At 40.7% G+C, this 21,296-nt stretch overlaps 1 protein-coding gene across 4 annotated transcripts; it reads right to left on the reverse strand.

Annotated features, from left to right (window-relative positions):
• Positions 1-964: 964 nt before the first annotated feature.
• On the reverse strand, positions 965-20,906 carry aar2 (AAR2 splicing factor). Of its 4 annotated transcripts, none has more exons than XM_072556467.1 (4): positions 20,858-20,906; positions 18,464-19,229; positions 13,754-13,983; positions 965-3,153 (listed from the first exon to the last, which is right to left on the reverse strand). In XM_072556467.1, the coding sequence occupies exons 2-4, from the start codon at positions 19,218-19,220 to the stop codon at positions 2,989-2,991; spliced, it is 1,152 nt and encodes a 383-aa protein (XP_072412568.1). In that variant the 5' UTR covers positions 19,221-19,229; positions 20,858-20,906; the 3' UTR covers positions 965-2,988. The 4 variants fall into 4 exon arrangements, with proteins under 4 accessions (XP_072412568.1, XP_072412569.1, XP_072412571.1 ...); XM_072556468.1 differs by lacking the exon at positions 20,858-20,906 and adding an exon at positions 20,781-20,836; XM_072556470.1 differs by lacking the exon at positions 20,858-20,906 and adding an exon at positions 20,785-20,830.
• Between the last annotated feature and the right edge of the window lie 390 nt (positions 20,907-21,296).

Genomic DNA, 21,296 nt, shown 5'->3' on the forward strand with positions numbered 1-21,296 from the left:
TGACAGCTTCTGATGGAACTCCTGAACTTGCCGAGTAAATGGTAAACATTGACTAGAGGCTCAGTCAACATTTTGCTGCATTCTGAATGAACCTTAAGTGCTGCTTCACCACAGTTTTAGGGACCTGGGTTTGATTCCACCCTCCAGTGACTGTGTGTGGAGTTTACACATTTTTGCCATGCCTGCACAGGTTTCCTCTCACAGTGCAAAGAGGTGCAAAATAGATGGATTGGCCATGTTAAATTACCCATAGTGCTCAGGGATGTGCTGGTAAGATGGATTAGCCATGGGAAATGCAGGGTTACAGAGCTAGGGTATGGGAGTTGGTCTGGTTGGGATATTCTCCAGTTGGGGAGGGTTGTTGGTATGGACTTAAAGGGCTGATTGGTTTGCTTCCACACTGTCAGGCTTCTATCATTAATAAGACTATTTAGAAACTACAAAAAATGTTCATGCTAGCCAGATTCACAGACACCTCTGATGCTTTATAAAGCATCGGTGCTGTTGAGTGAAAAAGATACAAACCTGTTCCAGACATTTAATATTGAAAAGCAAATTGCTTCATTCTTTATTCAACTGACGGCCAATATGAGAAGTTGGAATTTTTAACGATTTCAATTATGTTTACTAAGTGTCCATACCACTGCAATTTGAAGATCACGTGAGAAAACAGCTTCAAGCTTGGTTAATGCAGCACACATGCGCCTGGGCTAATACAAACTGCTAACTGTATCAAGATATACAAAACTGAATTGGAAGAGAAATGAATAAATATGCCGGCTATGGCCAATGTGAAAGCTATGTTATGATAGTGGCAGAAAAAAATGGACTATTAATCACCTTTTATCATGTGATTGCTGTACCTAAGATCTTACGCAAACTAAAATGTTCTTAAAATTGAATAAAAACTGACTTAAAATGGCTGCCGGATCACTTAAAACAATTCCAGGAAGCCAGCTGAACTAAAATTACCATTTTTATTTAAATACATTGAAACCAGGCAATTAAGCCAGGTATCAATAAACTCAGATCTGTTCATTCTATTTGAATTCACACTTGTATGATCATTTCATATATTGTTCACCTGCAAATTACTCAGCTTTGAAAGACAATGAACCAAGACTCAGGAACATACACTGAGAAAAACAGAATAGGAGCAGCTCTGCCATTTAATATAATCATGGCTGGTCATTAAACTCAGAATCTTGCTCCCACTCTCTCCCTATTCTCTTTAGCCCTAAGAATTACATTCAACTCTTTCTTGAAAACATACAATGATTTGGCCTCAACCATTTTCTGTAGCAGAGAATTCCACAGGCTTATCACTGTCTGGGTGAAGAAATTTCTCCTCATCTCAGTCCTAAATGGCTTGCCCCATTTCCTTAGACTGTGACGCCTAGTTATGGATTCCCCAGTCATCAGGAATATTCTTCCTGCGTGTACCATCAAGTCTTATTAGAATTTTATAGTTTCTGTGAGATCCGCCCCCATTCTTCATAATTCTAGTGAATATAGAAACATTGAAAAAAGGAGCAATCCATTCGAACCTGGCTGATCATCCAACTCAAACATCGTTCCCAACCTTTGCATATGCTTTGATCCCTTTAGTCCCAAATAAAATTGCACTCCCTCCATCACCAGAACATCCTTGCTCAGAGGTGACCAAAACTGCACATAATACTCCAGGTATGATCTCACCAAGGCCCTGTATAACTGTAGCAAGATATCTCTGCTCCTGCACTTGAACACACTGAACTGTACAGCAAGCTGCTCCTTGGTAAAGTACTGAAGAAGGGTTACACCCGAAACGTCGACTTCTGCACCTCCTGATATTGCCTGGCTTGTTGTGTTCTTCCAGCCTCCTGCCTGTCTACCTTGGTAAAATGGAATAGAAAAGGAATGATGGAATCATTACAGCAGAATCTGGAAGGCTCTCTCTCTTCTGGTTCCTCGGCATCATGTCAAAACATGGCTCCCAGTGAAAAAGGAATTTAAGAAAACAATCAATCATTCACCAAGAACATTCACAAGGATACCTACAGACTCTGTTCCTGCTGAGAATCCAAGGCAACCATTACATTGTCCCCAAGTTAAAGATGCAATATCTCAAGGATTCCAATTACTTTAAACCATCCAGTCTTCATTCTTCCTGAGAGTCCAGACAATCTCTCCTTTTTTCAATCTTATATCTATGTCTGATGCTGTGTTTTATTATTTTACCTCAGGGCTTGTAGATAATAACACACATCTCTCTTTCATTCAGGAAAATCTCATAATTAAATCATTGATTTTGAATGGTAGCATATATTGATTGCAGTGCGATACAAGAGAGAAAGTTAAAAAAACAAAATCTGCTGCAACCAACCAAGTGGGGGTTAAAAAGGGGGGAGCTGAATCACCCTTCCTCAATTGGTCATAAAAAACAGAGAAGACATACTAACTGCAATGCCATAATTATTGCTTGGCCTTGTCAAAGTGTTTTGAACAATGCTGAGGAAAAATAAACAACTGCATGGTCCACTGATTAAGCAAAATTCTTATTTTACAGTTCATGAATAACTGAGAGTCAACAATAAAATACATTCAACTTCTAGTTTGATAACTGCACAGAGTGCAATGTAACTATTCTTGGAGTTAAAACAGGACCAAAAGATTGCTGAAAGGAACTAATGAGACAGGATGTTTAACAAAAATGAGCATCAGTTTTTGAGCATTGTATTTCATTTGATCAGTAAATAGACCAATTAATTTTAACAAAAACAGTGAAGAATAAACATCTATTGATCCCAACATGTTCCATTAAAAATGTCCAGATAAAAAGTGCTTTCACACGCAAATTTATATTGTCAATAGAGAGTAAATATTTTACAATAATTTATAAAACATAAGTAAGCTTGTTTCTACTTTACATTCTTAAGTTGATAAACATAAAAGACAGACATTTACCAAATGGCTCATGGATCAAAAGGTTTTATTAACTGATCTAAATTAGCCCAGTTGTCCTTCAGGCAACTCAACCATCACAGGAGCACAATCATCAGGTTCTTCATCAAAATCCCATTTGAACTTCTTGGTTAAATGAGCTTTAAATTTTTCCACCCGCTTCTGCAGAGCTTTGTCTACATCTGGGTTGCACGTGTAAGAGAAAAACTCCTAATGTTAAAGAAAAAAAAGTTAGAGGCACAATATGGAAAAATAATTAAAAATCTAAAGATACCTTTATTTAAAATAAACTCAAAACTTAATTAGCAGCAACATTCCAAACATGCTTTTTACTTTCAGAATTTTTATACTTTGACATATTTCCTATACAACCTGTTGAGATGTTATGACACACTTTTGGAACAGGTGGAACTTCAACCGGGGCTTTCTGGCTCAGAGATAGGGGACACTACCACTCCACCACTAAAACCTTTGTTATACTATATGATGAACAAACCTATCCTAGAAAAGCTACAAACAAAATAATTTCCACAACCACAAAGCTCTATCCCTTTCAACCAGTAATATTGATAAGTGGAGCTCTTTTCACAAACCCAAATAACAAATTCACCAAGTGTGAAATTAATACAATTCAACTCATTTAAATCTTTTCATTGCTACTTGCACTTCAGATGAGTTTTGCTGATTCTGAAAAAAGAAATAGATCTGGTCAGATTCAGAAGGAAATGGTCAATCAGCCCACCATGCTAAGATCTGGTTGTTTGAAAGAGCACAAAAGTACTTCATTCCCTCAAGTTCCACAAAACGTTTCATCCTCAAGTACTTTTTAAAATTTTTATGGAAATTGCCCTTCTCCTGCTCATCAGGCATTGTGTTCCTGATTCCAACAATACAGAGAAAGAAAACTGTACATTTTTAAATATCATGTTTATGTGCACAATGTATTGATGCATTGTGAATGTGAACAATGGTATCTAATTGCCTATTTAAACATTTGGAAATAGCACTAACTCGATGTAAACAACTGCCTTCAGTTGCAGGTTCCAATGTTGCTGAAAACTCAAGTCACCAACTTGCACATTAAAAAAACTTCAATCCACCGATCATGGGAAATGTCACAATTTTATTAGTGCCAAAGCAAAAATGCATAGAGAGAAACTGCTACTATAAAACATAAGGTAAGAAAAACAAATGAAGTTTTATATAAATGAGAACCAACACCATAAACAGTTAATGGACCTTTTCTCGTGGACAGTATCAAAACTTATTTTCTGCACCACAGACATCTGCTGCAAAATATGCGCAGTTTCAAAAATGCAATTGTTTAAGAGGAAAGCTAGCCTCTATTTATAAAATGAGTAGCTAAAAAAATTCAAGTGCTAATGAGAACATTTCCACATTAACTTTGTAAGTCTGTCAGCAATATTCTTGTAATCTCTGTGTAGTACCTCAACATAAAGCAGAGAGAGAGAGAGAAGAATAAATAATGAAGACTGGTTCCAAGTTTACTGTAGATTTTTAAATATTGGAGCATTATTTCCTTTAAACATACACACAAAAAGGTACAAAGACGAGCAGAGCATAGTAAATCATTGAATCTGGGCAACAATAAGTAAAATTGGACCAATAGGAAAGATGGACCATGAAAGACAGCGTAACACCTGCCTCTCACAAACCATAACCTACACCAGGTTGGTAGATATAGCTGGAAGAACATAATCCCTGTCAAGATGTTAGCACAGGACCACAATGTGTTACATTCCTCAAAATCAGAATGTATAGGATAGAGAGAAATTATCCAGCATGTTACTGAAGTACAGTTACAAATCTGTATTGATTCAAAACTGTTTACAGAGGAAGCTTGATTGTCTAAAGGTTACAGGCAGCAAGTATTTTGTTCAGTTAATCGAGTGCTAGATAATTGATGCCGGAGAACATAGTTAGCCACGCATCGGGACCGTGCAAACTTGTTGGATAATCCGAAATTCGGTTAATCGAATGCCGGATAATAGAGGTTCCTGTGTATTTTTCCAACAAAGTCGAGGAAACTGTTTTAATCAGAACCATCAAAAACAGGCAAAAATTATATACTTCAAATATCAGAAGTTTACACAACCTCCAAGTAGTCACCTGAGAGTGAGAAGGCTCTCAGCCAGTAAGTTTTAGTTAACGCAAAGTAGCATTATTAACAGCAGAAATCACTTAAATAATGTACAACAGTGATGTATGTACCCCCTGCATTACATTCCTATTCCTGAGTGCGTGTTTTTACATTGTTTATGTGGATCTTTTGGTGCTGGTTAATAAATAAGTTTGCTGCATTTTAGATTGGTTTTGTGCAAATGCAAACCAGCAAATACTGTAAATAGATACAGTCAACTGACAGACAAATGCGACAAACACAAGATCTAACTTCATAATTTCAAACTGCAGAACTCCCCTGGACAGCTTATTTTTCTTCTAATAAGACCAAGATTTGTGTGTGATACTTAATGTGTTTCAGAAAAGAGACAGAGAGTATGCATGAGACATTGAATGTCTACGCAGTATAAAAACAGAATATGGAATACATGCCATAAACACATTTCATGAAATATATGTACACACAATTAAGAATTAATCTGAAATTGCTGGATCACCTAACATTGCCTCTCTTGTGATACAGACTTTTCCTTTTCTTTAGCATTATTTTTATTAAATAAAATCTCTCTGGTAATTCTTCATCCAATTCTTAAGTATCACAACAAATCTATAAACAACAGTACAAAAAACAGAGTCAGTTAAGCACAAATCTTTATCAGTGTTTTAGTCCCACTATCATCCAGTCAAAGTACTTGCCCCTGGAATTAAGCTAGAAATGGATTATGGCCAACTCCTCTGACAAGCCAAATTTACTCGAGCTAATCGATAAATTATTTCTTCAGCAGCTAATGCCAAGATGTTCCAACAATAAATCAATACATAGAAATTCATCTCCAAATGCTACTTAGCACATAGCACTGCACCCGAATAAGAAACTCTTCTGAAAGGTACATTAGCACTATTTGAAGTGGAGTTACAAAGACTTATAGGAATTTATTCACATCAAATTTTAAGCATAAACAGAGACAATAATTGTCACAAATGGAATACCAAATAGCCAATAAAAATAAAACTTCAATTACAAAACTAATCATCTGAAAAAATAAATATTTGGTACTTAATTTTTTAAAAAACATATTCAATAGTATTTCCGACTCACGCTGCAAGAATTTGCATTAAATCAGATTCATCATACAAAATCTAAAAGAGCTAACGCTTGCAAATGGGTTGGGCTTCAAGAGAGGGCCTATGTAAGGATGGCATTATAGTGAAAGTCCTTCATCTCCGTGAACACTATCAAATTATGCATTCAAAGATTCAATGTGACCTTAAAAGGCATGAATTAGCATAGATCAAACTCAAACTCAAACTTGAAGTGTATAAGAAAGCTGATATCACAATATTCTCTGTGGATAAGATGCCTGGGCATGTTATTACATGGCATTCAGTAATTTGATAAATTATGACTCTAACCCCAGAGATTAATCATGTGTGTCAAATAGCAGACCATAATTACCAACTAAGGTGCCCTACTGCACCAAACTGGAGGCTATACTTTGAAAAGCACAATTGTGCTGATCACCATATTATTGATATAGGAAATTCCAGAATGTCAAAATGGATCATTGCACAGCAAGACAGATTAGGACAAATAGAATCAGGGTAAGCTGTACAGTAGAAAGACTCTTTGATATCAATGTTTAATTTGCAATGCGGAATATGCAATGAAGACAGTCAACATAATTCAGTATATTGAAGACTTCAAAGCAATAAATTCAGAACCCTGAGAAACCACAGCCTATTGACCCCATATGGACATGGTCATCCAGTCAAATATATGGGAAGGACATATAAAGTAATGCACGCAAAGCCATCAAAACTGACCCTTCCCATCAACACAAGAGGTATCCTCAAATGCAAGAGACATGAATAAAGAAGGACCAGCATAACAGTGTTATCAATTTGAAATGCCAACAACTCGAAATGCTACAGACTTATCTATACTGAGGATACTCTACACCATGTTATGTGGCTGGGCATCCATGAGATACTGTATGCCATCAGCAGCAGAATTCTACTCCATCACAATCTACAACTTCATGGCCTAGCACCTACCCAACTTTATCATTACCATCAAGCCAGTGATCAAACCTGCTTCAAAGAAGAATGCAGGAGTGCATGCTAGGACCAGCACCATGCAAACTGAAAACTAAGGTGACAATCTGCTGGTGCCATAAGCTGTTCCAGTATGCTACCTAACAATATGGGACATTGCCCAGATATGTCCTGCAGACAAAAAGCAGGGCTAATCCAATCTTGCTTACTAACCCATTAGTCTCACCGATCTTATCAAAAAGTGGTCTAAGGGATTACCGACTGTGCTATCAAACAGCATTGACTCAGTTATAACCTGCTCACTATACTCAACTTCAGTTCCATCTGAACCACTCAGTCCCTGACCTCATTACAACCTTGGTTCAAATAGAGTCATAGAGATGTACAGCATGGAAACAGATCCTTCGGTCTAACCTGTCTATGCCGACCAGATATCCCAACTCAATCTGGTCCCACCTGCCAGCACCCAGCCCATATCCCTCCAAACCCTTCCTATTCATATACCCATCCAAATTCCTCTTAAATGTTGCAACTGTACCAGCCTCCAACACTTCCTGTGGCAACTCATTCCATACATGTACCACCCTCTGTGTGAAAGAGTTGCCCCTTAGGTCTCTTTTATATCTTTCCCCCCTCACCCTAAACCTATGCCCTCTAGTTCTGGACTCCCCCGACCCCAGGGAAAAGACTTTGTCTATTTATCCTATCCATGCCCCTCATAATTTTGTAAACCTCTATAAGGTCACCCCTCAGCCTCCGACGCTCTAGGGAAAACAGCCCCAGCCTGTTCAGCCTCTCCCTGCAGCTCAAATCCTCCAACTCTGGCAACATCCTTGTAAATCTTTTCTGAACCCTTTCAAGTTTCACAACATCTTTCCGATAGGAAGGAGACCAGAATTGCACACAATATCCCAACAGTGGCCTAACCAATGTCCTGTACAGCTGCAACATGACCTCCCAACCCCTGTACTCAATACTCTGACCAAGAAAGTAAAGCATACCTAACGACTTCTTCACTATCCTATCTAACTGTAACTCCACTTTCAAGGAGCTATGAACCTGCACTCCAAGGTCTCTTTGTTCAGCAACACTCCCTTGGACCTTACCATTAAGTGTATAAGTCCTGCTACAATTTGCTTTCTCAAAATGCAGCAGCTCACATTTATCTGAATTAAACTCCATCTGCCACTTCTCAGCCCATTGGTGCATCTGGTCAAGATCATGTTGTAATCTGAGGTAACCCTCTTCGCTGTCCACTACACCTCCAATTTTGGTATCATCTGCAAACTTACTAACTGTACCTCTTATGCTCGCATCCAAATCATTTATGTAAATGACAAAAAGTAGAGGGCCCAGCACCGATCCTTGTGGCACTCCACTGGTCACAGGCCTCCAGTCTGAAAAACAACCCTCCACCACCATCCTGTCGTCTACCTTTGAGCCAGTTCTGTATCCAAATGGCTAGTTCTCCCTGTATTCTGTGAGATCTAACCTTGTTAATCACTATCCCATCGGGAACTTGCCGAATGCATTACTGAAGTCCATATAGATCACATCTACTGCTCTGCCCTCAATCTTTTGTTACTCCTTCAAAAAACTCAATCAAGTTTGTGAGACATGATTTCCCACGCACAAAGCCATGTTGACTATCCCTAATCAGTCCTTGCCTTTCCAAATACATGTACATCCTGTCCCTCAGGATTCCCTCCAACAACTTGCCCACCACTGAAGTCAGGCTCACCGGTCTATAGTTCCCTTGCTTGTCTTTACCACCCTTCTTAAACAGTGGCACCACGTTTGCCAATCTCCCTCCAGTCTTCCGGCACCCCACCTGTGACTATCAATGATACAAATATCTCCGCAAGAGGCCCAGCAATCACTTCTCTGGCTTCCCACAGAGTTCTCGGGTACACCTGATCAGGTCCTGGGGATTTATCCACTTTTACCCGTTTCAAGACACCCAGCACTTCCTCCTTTGTAATCTGGACATTTTGTAAGATGTCACCATCTACTTCCCTACAGTCTACATCTTCCATATCCTTTTCCACAGTAAATACTGATGCAAAATACTCATTTAGTATCTCCCCCATTTTCTGTGGCTCCACACAAAGGCCGCCTTGCTGATCTTTGAGGGGCCCTATTCTCTCCCTCGTTACCCTTTTGTCCTTAATAGATTTGTAAAAGCCCTTTGGATTCTCCTTAATTGTATTTGCCAAAGGTATCTCATGTCCCCTTTTTGCCCTCCTGATTTCCCTCTTAAGTATAATCCTACTGCCTTTATACTCTAAGGATTCACTCGATCTATCCTGTCTATACCTGACATATGCTTCCTTTTTCTTAACCAAACCCTCAATTTCTTTAGTCATCCAGCATTCCCTATACCTACCAGCCTTCCCTTTCACCCTGACAGGAATATACTTTCTCTGGATTTTTGTTATCTCATTTCTGAAGTCTTCTCATTTTTCAGCCGTCCCTTTACCTGCGAACATCTGCCTCCAATCAGCTTCCAAAATTTCTTGCCTAATACCATCAAAATTGGCCTTTCTCCAATTTAGAATTTCAATTTTTGATCTGGTCTATCCTTTTCCATCACTATTTTAAAACAAATAGAATTATGGTCACTGGCTCCAAAGTGCTCCCCCACTGACACCTCAGTCACCTGCCCTGCCTTATTTCCCAAGAGTTTTGCACCTTCTCTAATAAGTACATCCACATACTGAATCAGAAAATTGTTTTGTACACACTTAAGAAATTCCTCTCCGTATAAACCCTTAACACTATGGCAGTCCCAGTCTATGTTTGGAAAGCTAAAATCCCCTCCCTTAACCACCCGATTATTCTTACAGATAGCTGAGATCTTCTTACAAATTTATTTCTCAGTTTCCCTCTGACTATTGGGGGGTCTATAATACAATCCCAATAAGATGATCATCCCTTTCTTATTTCTCAGTTCCACCCAAATAACTTCCCTGGATGTATTTCTGGGAATATCCTCCCTCAGCACAGCTGCAATGCTATCCCTTATCAAAAATGCCACTCCCCTTCCTCTCTTGCCTTTCTATCCTTCTTGTAGCATTTGTATCCTGGAACATTAAGCTGCCAGTCCTGCCCATCCCTGAGCTATGTTTCTGTAATTGCTATGATATCCCAGTCCCATGTTCCTAACCATGACCTGAGTTCATCTGCCTTCCCTGTTAGGCCCCTTGCATTGAAATATATGCAGTTTAATTTATTCGTCCTACCTTGTCCCTGCCTGCCCTGTTTGACTCATTTCTGTTCTCAACTGTACCGGTCTCAGACTGATCTCTTTCCTCACTATCTCCCTTGGTCCCACCCCTCCACCTTACTAGTTTAAATCCTCCCGAGCAGTTCAAGCAAATTTCCCTGCCAGTATATTAGTCCCCTTCCAATTTAGGTGCAATCCGTCCTTCTTGTACAGGTCACTTCTACCCCAAAGGAGATTCCAATGATCCAAAAATGTGAATCCTTCTCCCATACACCAGCTCCTCAGCCATGCATTCATCTGCTCTATCCTCCTATTCCTGCCCTCACTAGCTCGTAGGACTGGGAGTAATCCAGATATTACTACCCTTGAGGACCTCCTTTTTAAATTTCTACCTAACTCTCTGTAATCTCCCTTCAGAGTCTCAACCTTTTCCCTTCCTATATAGTTGGTTCCAATGTGGACAATGACCTCCTGCTGGCCCCTCTCCCCCGTGAGAACATTCTGCACCCTCTCTGAGACATCCTTGATCCTGGCACCAGGGAAACAACACACCACTCTGCTTTTTCTCTGCTGGCCACAGAGATGTCTGTCTGTTCCTCAGACTACGGAATCCCCTAACACAATTGATCTCTTGGAAGCTGACGTACCCCTCATTGCATTCGAGCCAGTCTCATTACCAGAAACTTGGCTGTTCGAGCTACGTTCCCCTGAGAATCCATCACCCACTACATTTTCCAAAACAGCATACCTGTTTGAAATGGGTATATCCACAAAAGACTCCTGCCCAAGCTGCCTACCTCTCTTACCCTTCCTGGAGTTAACCCATCTATGTGACTGGATCTGAGACATTCCCCCCTTCCTATAACTGCCATCCATCACAGACTGTTGCTGTTGCAAATTCCTCATTGCTTCTAACTGTCTCTCCAACCATCCATTCAATCTGATAAGATTTGCATCCAACAGCGTTTATGGCAGATATAATCCACAGTAACCCTTAAACTCTTTTTAAACTCCCACATCCGACAAGAAGAACATATCACTCTACTAAAGGCCATTTTCGCTCCTTCACAATCTACAGACCCAGCATATAGACTAAAGAGTTGAATTCCTCTGGTCCAAATGACTGCCCTTGAAACAATGGCTGCATTTGACTGAATATGGCATCAATAAGCCCTAACAAGAGAGTCAATTGGAATCAGAGGGAAACCTTTCCACTGGTTGGAGTCAGACGTGGCACAAAGGAAGATGGTTGTGGTTGTTAGAGATCAGTCATTTCAGTTCCAGGACATCTCTACAGGTGCTACTCATGGTAGTACCCTAGGCGCAACCATCATCAGTTACTTCTTGAATGACCTCCACAATAAGGTCAGAAAAAGGGATACTTGCTGATGCTTGCACAATTCGCAACTTCCCAGATACCTAAGTATTCCATGCCCAAATGCAGCAAGACCTGGATAATATTCAGGTTTTAAAGACTAGCAGCAGGTGACATTTATGCGACACAAGCGCTATCGACAACAACAGAGAATCCAAACATCATGCTTTAGTAGGTAATTCATCACCATCACTGAACTCCCACTATCACCATCTTTAGGATATCATTGACCAAAAACTGAAGTAGAATAGCCATTTAAATACGCTGTCTACAAGAACAGATTTGAGTCTTTGCATCCTGCAGCAATTAACTCACCTGCAATTTCCCAAGGCCTATCCACCATTGAAAGGCACAAGACTGTGATACAACACTTCTAACTTGCCTGGAGTACAGTTCCAATAAAACCCAAGAAGCCTGACACAGTGCAGGACAAAACAGCCACTTTTTTGACACCATATCCACAGACATCTAGTCCCTTCACCACTCACATTCAGTATCAGTGTGTACCATCGACAAGATGCACTGCATCATTCCATTGCTGCTCTTTTGACAGTACCTTCCCAAGTCATGATTAGTACTTCCCAGAAGGACAATACTAACAGGTATATGCAAACACCCTCTACAAGTCACCATCATCCTCACTTGGAAATATATCACTGTTCCTTCACGGTTGCTGAGTGAAAATCCTGCAACTCCCTCCCTAACAAAATTGTGGGCCTGTTTACACCAAATGAAATGCAGCAGTCCCAAAAGGTAACTCATGTGCATGGACAATAGATGCTTGCCCAGCTAGTGACATAAACAACCAATGAATAAAAAAATAGAACTTGAACATCCAAGCAAAACTCCCGCAGTAGCCAGTAACATCTCTTTTTGGCTCTCATGTCAGAATATAATCAACCTACTAAATATAGAGTGAAGAAGGGAAGACAGGACTTAATAGAACACATTCCTCAATCACATTCTGTTAACTTAATGTTACCACAATTACACAGCTCTTCCTTGAGGTCTTTGTCTAGTTGATGTTCTGTAATTACAAAGTTGAAAATAAATTAAGAGCTTTCATCTTACTCACGAGCCTTCAGGCTAATCCACACCTAAAACCTGCTGTAAAAATTCCGCACACAGTTTGACAGTTATGGCAAATTCCACCACAGCAACTGAGACAATCAACAACACTCTAAATAATCAATCCAAGGCCATTTATTTGTTCTATGTTAACAGATCCTTAAAAATAATTCCCAGGATCTGGATCCACTTCACCAGAAAAAGATGATTACTTCTTCCCTGCACCACATCTTGTGTGTGTAATTTCTGTTGAAACCCATTCTTAATTTTTGAGATGTATTGTTTACTGACAAGCAGATTAAAAACTGAGTGAAAACATTTCCAACATCCACCTTCAGTCAAATAAGTAATAGTGGAAATGGCAGAGGAAGATTGATTCTTTCACTTGGTAATGCAATTATAGGCCAGTTCTTTATATCTTAGCTTACCTTGGATTCCTGAGCTTTCCCGACTACTGCTATATTGGACTAGCAACTTTAATCAGCCCTAACATAAAGTCAGTTAATATTTGGGGATAAGTTTCAGTGAGGGTGTGAGAAACTGCCAACCAATTCACAATTATATCTGCTGCAAAGCAAAGAGGTCTGTTGTGACTATATCAGATGGCACAAGCAGCATTGGGACCAATACCCAGAATTTAGCCATGGAAATGCACCATTGACTCTCAACCGTATAAAATATTTGATTCTGCTGCCACAGACTAAAGCTCCACTGATGTTTATCACAGGATTTGAATTTACAGAGTAGCAACATTAACAACAAGCAAACATTTCATGACTTCTCCAATAGAGTATTGGATAAGCTTGAAAATACAGATGTGCCTAAAACTTAAATGTAGAATAATTTTACTTCATAAGTTATGAATTTCAGTCAAATTATAGAAATAACCCCTAAGTAGTGAAGTGCAATAAATTTTGCACATTGGTATGGTCCAGAAAAACTACCTGCAAGGTTGTGGTGAGGAAGTTATCTTTGGAGACAATATCCACAAAGAAGTCAGCAGGAATTTCATTAAGTTGATGATAGAGGATCGAGATGAGAGCAGAATAGAGATCCTTTCGTTTTGTCACAGCCTCCTCAGAATGACAGAGTAGACGAAGTAAATCCTTCCAGTGCTCAAACGCATCATAGACATGTCCGATCAGGAAACAGACAAAAGAAAACTGCAATTCACCTGCAGATGAATAGAATACATTAAAATAAATAAACTGTGTTTGACAAAAAAGGTAGTCATAGAATGGTGACAGCACCGAAGGAGGTCATTTGGCCCAATGCATCTGTGCTGGCTGTCTGAAAGGTTCATTTACTACAACTCACCTCGCTTTCTCCCCACAGCCCTCCATAAGGTTTTCCCTTTGTCGATGCCCTCTCAGATGTCTGAAGGGAACACGCTTCTCCCACTCTCTCAGGCAGTACATTCACTCGATGCGTAAAAACAATTTTCCTCATCCCACCAATGCTTATTTTGCTATTTGTCTCAAATGAATGTCATTTAGTTCTGGATCATTCCATTAATTGAAACAGTTTTTCCTCTATCTACTCTGCCCAGACCATTTAGGATTTTGAACCTGTCTGTTAAATCTGGTTCTCTCCAAGGGACACAGCCCATACTTTCCCCATCTATCTACATTAATGACGCCCCTTTACCCGGGAGCCAGCATTATGAAACCCTTTTGCACCATCACCAATACCTTCACATTCTTTGTGAAGTATGGTGCCCAGAACAATACTGGATACAAATCTGAGTGGTTAATTATTTTCTGGAAGATTATACAAGTTGTGTGCATTCAGCAGCAGCCTATGAGCTAACAGTGGATAGACTGGAGTCTCCAAAGTAATAGAATTAACCGAGAATGCTGAGTTGTGTTTTAAACTGTCAAACTGCTTCCAATACAATAAAAAAGGTTGGTGTCTCAAGAATAGCCAATCAGCGTTGCTACCTGGATACAGTGGGATGAGGCTTTGAAAGGAGAAAGGTATAAAATATCCCAGACACGGTTGCATGGCAGGATCTAGCATGAGGGAACAGTTCAGAGACAGCACGATGCTGAGGTTCATTATACAAGGATTTAGCTGGACGGTCATTCTTCACGAGGAATTAAAATAAAGCTGAGAGATTCAACCAGTTTGGACTAAAAGAAAACACTTTGTGAAAGACAGATCCAAAATTAAGGCTTGGGTTTTTGCCAAGTTGGGACAACTCAGAAGCACTATAGAAAATGGCAGGAGACCCCAATTTCAGGATTCCTGAATTCCTGAGCTTTCCAATTTTTGGGAGTGCCTTTTAAAGGTGCAGATTGGTTCAGGTTACTACGCCATACCCAAAATGCTTGACCTGGTTGACTCCATTATGAGATAGGCTATGTCCTTTCCTCCTCAATGTTCATGGAGTCAATGACTTTTGCAGCATCATAAATCATAGTTTACATATTTCAAAAAATCGGTCACATGGCCTCATGCCCAGTAGGCCCCTGCATTCTACCCTCATAGCTTTCATGGCTTACTGTGAGGTGCATGTCATCAGATATTGTCCTTATGATAGGCTACAACACTTTCATGTCCACCCACTACACTTCACAGAAACAATGAACTGTCTTAATGATGCTAGAACGCATCAGGACAATAAAAAAAAGTGATGTAATAAATGTTGTGAAACTGTTGGTATAGAACAGACAGCCAGAGATATCAATCAAGCAGAGGGCATGTATTTCAGGACAGTATGGATGTCTAGGATCACAGCCGCCTCATTATGTTTTCTTGCGTTACTCTCTTGCAACACTTCAGCTTGTACTTGATTGACAGTTCTTGCAGTCTGTTCTCAACAATCAATTTCCAATGTTTATTTATGCATGATTAAGAGGTTTCAACTGATGCAGTCTCAGCTAATTAAAAGTTCAAGCTCTGGATGATTGACATATGTTGTTTTTTTTTAGCAGAAATTAATTTTAGTTTGAATGTAATGGGAACTGCTCAAATGGATTATTTTTTTAAAACATATCCTACTGCAGCATTCATTGCTTCTATTTAGTGAACAGTGGAGGAATAGGTATGGAAGTTCCAATGCCTAGAACGAGAACCTCAGGGATCACAGGGTGTTCACTGAGGTATACCTTAGCATGGAGGTGGCATGGCGAGCATGCCAGGTGTGATGGTGTATGAGGGCACAAGCTGAAGGGCCTTTCTACTTTTATTCTAACTGAGAAAAAAATCCCACAATACAAAGGCAAATCAGTTAACAAGCCTGCCTTCGTATCTGACATTGCCTGTGATTTCCTATGGCTATTATCCTGGGTCAGCTGACCCAACCATAACCCACAACTCCGAACTGCTTCCAACGTACAGCTCACAGAGTAATAGAAACGTACAGCACAGAAACAGACCCTTTGGTCCAACCCATCCATGCCAACCAGATATCCTAGCCTAATTTACTCCCACCTGCCAGCACCAGGCCCATATCCCTCTGAACCCATTCCTATTCATATACCGATCCAGATGCCTTTTAAATGTTGTAATTATATCAGCCTCCACCATTTCCTCTGACAGCTCATTCCATACGTGTACCAATCTGTATGACAAAGTTGCCCCTTAGGTCTCTTTTAAATCTTTCCCCCTCACCCTAAACCGACGTCCTCTAGTTCTGAACTCCCCCAACCCAGGGAAAAGACCTTGTTTATCCTATCCATGCCCCTCGTGAGTTTATAAACCTCTGTAAGTTCAGCCCTCAGCAACCAAAGCTCCAGGGAAAACAGCCCGGCCCATTCAGCCTCTCCCAATAGTGCAAACCCTCCAGTCCCAGCAACATTCTTGTAAATTTTTTTTTGCAGCCTCTCAAGTTTAACAACACTGTGCCTATCAAAGAGCAACCAGAATTGTATGCAGTATTTTAAAAGTGGCCCCACCAGTGTCCTGTACCTTCACAACATGACATCCCAACTCCTATCCTCAATGGTCTGGCAATGAAGACAAGTGTGCCAAACACCTCCTTCACCACCCTGTTGACCTGCGATTCCACTTTCAATGAACTATGCACTGCAACCCCGGAGTCTCTTTATTCAACAACACTTCCTAAGGCCCTATCATTAACTGTATAAGTCCTGCCCTAGTTCGCCTTACCAAAATGCAACACCTCATATTTATCTAAATTAAACTTCATCTGCCACTCCTCAACTCAGCTGATCAAGGTCCCATAATACTCAGAGATAATCTTTTTCACTGTCCACTACACAACATATTTTGGTGTAATCTGCAAACTAACTAACCAACCATGTCTCCTATATTCCTGAAGAAGGACTCATGCCCGAAACGTCGATTCTCCTGCTCCATGGATGCTGCCTGACCTGCTGAGCTTTTCCAGCAACACATTTTCAGCTCTGATCTCCAGCATCTGCAGTCCTCACTTTCTCCTCCTATATTCATATCCAAGTAATTTATTCAAATGAGGAAAAGCAGTGGACTCAGCACCAAACCTTGTGGCACACTATTGGTCACTGAACTCCAATCGAAAAAAATAACCCTCTACCACCACCCTCTGTCTCCGACCTTCAAGGAAATTTTGTATCCAATCAGATAGCTCCCTTTGGATCCCATTTACCAATAAAACTGGACTTAAAATTTCAGAGAACTTAAGATAATCTCCTGGGTTACTGGCCTGTAGGAATATAATTACTGCTTGAATGAAGCAAGATCAAATCACAACAAAAATAAATTGGCAGGTTTATCTAAAATAATTTTATCACATTTTGTCCATCATGATCAAATGTAGAGATGGAAACAGACCCTTCTGACAACTTGTCCACGCCAACCAGATATCCCAACCCAATCTAGTCCCACCTGCCAGCACCCGGTCCACATCTCTCCAAACCTTTCCTATTCATATACCCACACTGACCCTCCAAAGAACAACCCACCCAGACTCTTCCCTTACATTTACCCCTTCGGCTAACACTATGGGCAATTTAACATGGCTAATTCACCTAAGCTGCACATCTTTGGACTGTGGGAGGAAACTGGAGCACCCGGAGGAAACCCATGCAGACACGGGGAGAATGTGCAAACTCCACACAGACAGTTACCTGAGACGGGAATTGAACCCGGGTCTCTGGCGCTGTGAGGCAGCAGTGCTAACCACTGTGCCACCGTGCCGCCCTTAAAAAAAATCCTTTTGCTGCTTTTAACTGGCGTCAACAGCACATACTCTTGGTAAATGTTAAGGCAGCAGTTTAATGCGAGCAAAATTATATAATATTGTCCCAACAGTATATTCCAACTCAAACTAGAACATTGTCTTTTTTCCAGGAAAGATAATGTAGCACAGAATTGTCAATTTTGTGTTGTTTAATTCTAAAGAATTAGATTTAGAGAAAACAAATTAATTTTGCTTTAGATCCCTACAACAGACAAAGACACTCAGTTTGGGCTTAGTCTTGTTTTCATCCCAAGTTCCACAGACAAGAACAAGACTTACCTCTCCCCCATTCAATTGGGGTTGAGTTTGTTTTATGCTGGAATATCCTCTACATAGAATCACCAAAAAAGACCATCTTTTCCGAGACAGTGCAAGTCGAAATGCAATTTTTAAATCTCCATTGACATTATTTTGAATTGCAAATAACATCATCTTATCAAGCAGCTGATACTTTCTATAACATACCAACCTAATATATCTTTTGAGTTCAAAGGGTATCGCTGTTTTATTACCGTATCCAGGGCATAGCTAAAGTCCATGCTAAACTTTGTAATTTCAGCTGGGGATGCTCCCTCAGGATACTTCTGTTTTGGAATGGTCGTGAATCTGATCTCGGTACCAGCTTTAACTTTCATCTTGGGCAGTCTGGCTAACCCCTCTTCGTAGCTCTTGCATAGGGTATCATAAGGCAATAGATTCTGTTCGGCGCGATCCTTTGTATGTGGTAGTGCAATCTCTGGCTGCACTTCAGAAAATGCACAAATCCTTCCACTTTCAGGCTGCAATTTCTGGATTAAGGGATCGGTAATTAAATTGGTTAAAGAAACCCATCTTTTCATTGTTGCATATGGATATGGTCCCAAGCATTTGTCCAGTTCCATCAGATTCTCTCTTATCTGTTCTCTCTCTTCTTCCGAGACCTCAACTAGAACTATTTCTTCTTCCTTCTTGTCCCATCGCTTCACTAGAACTTCCCTCTGCTTTATGTGAAAGAAACAACCTGTGCGTGGCCCTGTTATCAGAGTATTGCTGCTGTCCACAGCACTACAATGCATAAAATGGATTCCTGGTGGGATCATCTTCACTCCTTTAAATTTGGGGCCAACTTGCCAACAGTTGTAATCAATGCCAAATTCAGTGCCCTCAGGAACTCCAAGTATTATAAGAGTGCCTCCTTCAAAGAACAGTTTTTTGGCCAGTTCTTGATCCATTTCCATAGCAGACATATTTTTGACCTGTATTTCAACAGACAGAGAGAACAGCTTAGTTTAACACTGCATCAACATCGAATTTATGTAAACTATGCCCTACTAGGATCTTACATAGGCGCTGTTCAATACTATGGTCACTAACAGCATTTCATACTGATTGTTATAGTAGTACTTTAAGTTCCTACTATTCTGAGTTGGCATGACTTTTGCTTTAGGCAAATTTTCTATCTTGATAACTCTCAACGCCATGTTTTAAAGCAACCCTACCCATTTTAGTCCAAAAAAACCTTCATTCAGATAGATACGTCAAAAATGAATTTGTTAGCTGCCCTCAATTCACACAAAGATCATCAAAAAATTAAGACTAACATTTTTGTTAAGATACATGAATCACTTAGACTGTGAAACAAACATTATACTTTGGTCAAAAGTTCTATTAAAATTAAACATAATAGGGTACTGTTTAAGAAATAATGAATAACTCCTCTGGAAGAACAATGTCGCTGCCCATGGAAGGTTAAATCTTGCACCAGTCCACTAACAGGAGGATCATCTGGAGCTGTACAGAATTTATTGAGTGTTTTTCTTGAAGTCATTATATTTGACTTATTAGAGTCTATTGTGGCTTAGTTTCATTAATGGTATTGAATTCCATAGTAGATGCACAGCCATGAGCACAAACACAATTAAATTGGATGAGTGAAGTTAAAGCTGTGTGTAATACAGTTGTATCAGGTACCACTCTTCCCTCACTCCACTTTAAATTTTACCTTTAAAAATGGTGGGGGAGGGGACACGGTTCCTCAGTGGTTAACATTGCTACCCCACAGCACCAGGGACTAGAGTTCATTCCATTATTGGGTGACTTGTCTGTGTGGAATTTGCACATTCTCCTTCTGTCTGTGTGGGTTTCCTCCCACAGTCCAGGGATGTGCAGATTAGAGTGGATTGACCATACTAAATTACCCCATAGCATCTAGGGATGTGCAGGCTCGGGTGGTTTGGAGTGTTCAGGGATGTGTGAGTGGGTTGGCTTTGGTAAACTGACCAGAGTATCCAGGGATGTGCAGTTTAGGGAGGATCGGAGTGTTCAGGGATGTGTGGATGGGTTAAGTTACCCCATAGCATTCAGGGATGTGCAAGGACAGGTAAGCCATGGGGAAATACAGGATTATATAGGGACAGGCCGTGGAGGATGGATCTGGGTGGGACGCTCTTAAGAGGGTCAGTGTAGACCCGTTGGGCTGAATGGCGTGTTTACACAATGCAGGGGATTCTGTGAGAGAAAACAGCTCCAGCTCTGAACATTCTCACTCACCCGGAGCCCTCCACCCGATCGACACCCACCCCCACCTCACTCCCTACCCTACCCTACCCCACCCTCACCTCACTCCCTACCCCATCTCACTCCCTACCCTACCCCACCCTCACCTCACTCCCTTCCCTACCCCTCCCCCATCTCACTCCCTACCCCACCCCACCCTCACCTCACACCCTCCCCCACCCTCACCTCACACCCTCCCCCACCCTCACCTCACACCCTCCCCACCTCACTCCCCCTACCCCAACACTCACTCACTTCCCCCGTCCTCCGCCGCCCATTCACCCCCTTTTTTTAAAACCAATCCATTCCCATTCCCCGCGATACGAACCGGAAAATAGCTGGAGCAACAGCTAATACACTCCGGCCGCTTCCGGTCCGTCAACAGAACCGTCTCCCCAGGGCCGCACCAACACAAACCGTTCCCTGAGCCTATGGTTCCGCCTCTGGTGCTGCCCTTACTCTCTGCTCATCCCCACCTTCCAAGTCAATCAACTCTCACAAATAATCAAATTAATGTTCCCTCCAGCGCTGTTACCCCTTTGTAAACAATGCCCCAGGTTGTAAAACAAAATAGTGAATAGATATAAAGGTTTATTTTGTTTTATTATTCCTCCCCCCCCCCATGGAAAGTATTCATTAGAAGGCGGAGTATTGTTTCAGTCAGTCTTTTATTTGAACATAATAGGGTACTGTTTAAGAAATAATGAATACACTCCTCTGGAAGAATAATGTCGCTGCCCATGGAAGGTTGAAGTACTCCTTTTGGG

Source organism: Chiloscyllium punctatum, chromosome 37, assembly GCF_047496795.1.
Source record: "Chiloscyllium punctatum isolate Juve2018m chromosome 37, sChiPun1.3, whole genome shotgun sequence".
Lineage (NCBI taxonomy): Eukaryota > Metazoa > Chordata > Chondrichthyes > Orectolobiformes > Hemiscylliidae > Chiloscyllium > Chiloscyllium punctatum.

Excerpts from the sequence above, each read along its gene's own strand:
- aar2 (XM_072556467.1), bottom strand. The coding sequence starts at position 19,220 with ATGTCTGCTATGGAAATGGATCAAGAACTGGCCAAAAAACTGTTCTTT. Across the intron at positions 13,984-18,463 it reads GAACTCAAAAGATATATTAG|GTGAATTGCAGTTTTCTTTT; the intron begins GTTGGTATGTTA and ends ATTCATCTGCAG. Across the intron at positions 3,154-13,753 it reads TCCTCACCACAACCTTGCAG|GAGTTTTTCTCTTACACGTG; the intron begins GTAGTTTTTCTG and ends CTTTAACATTAG.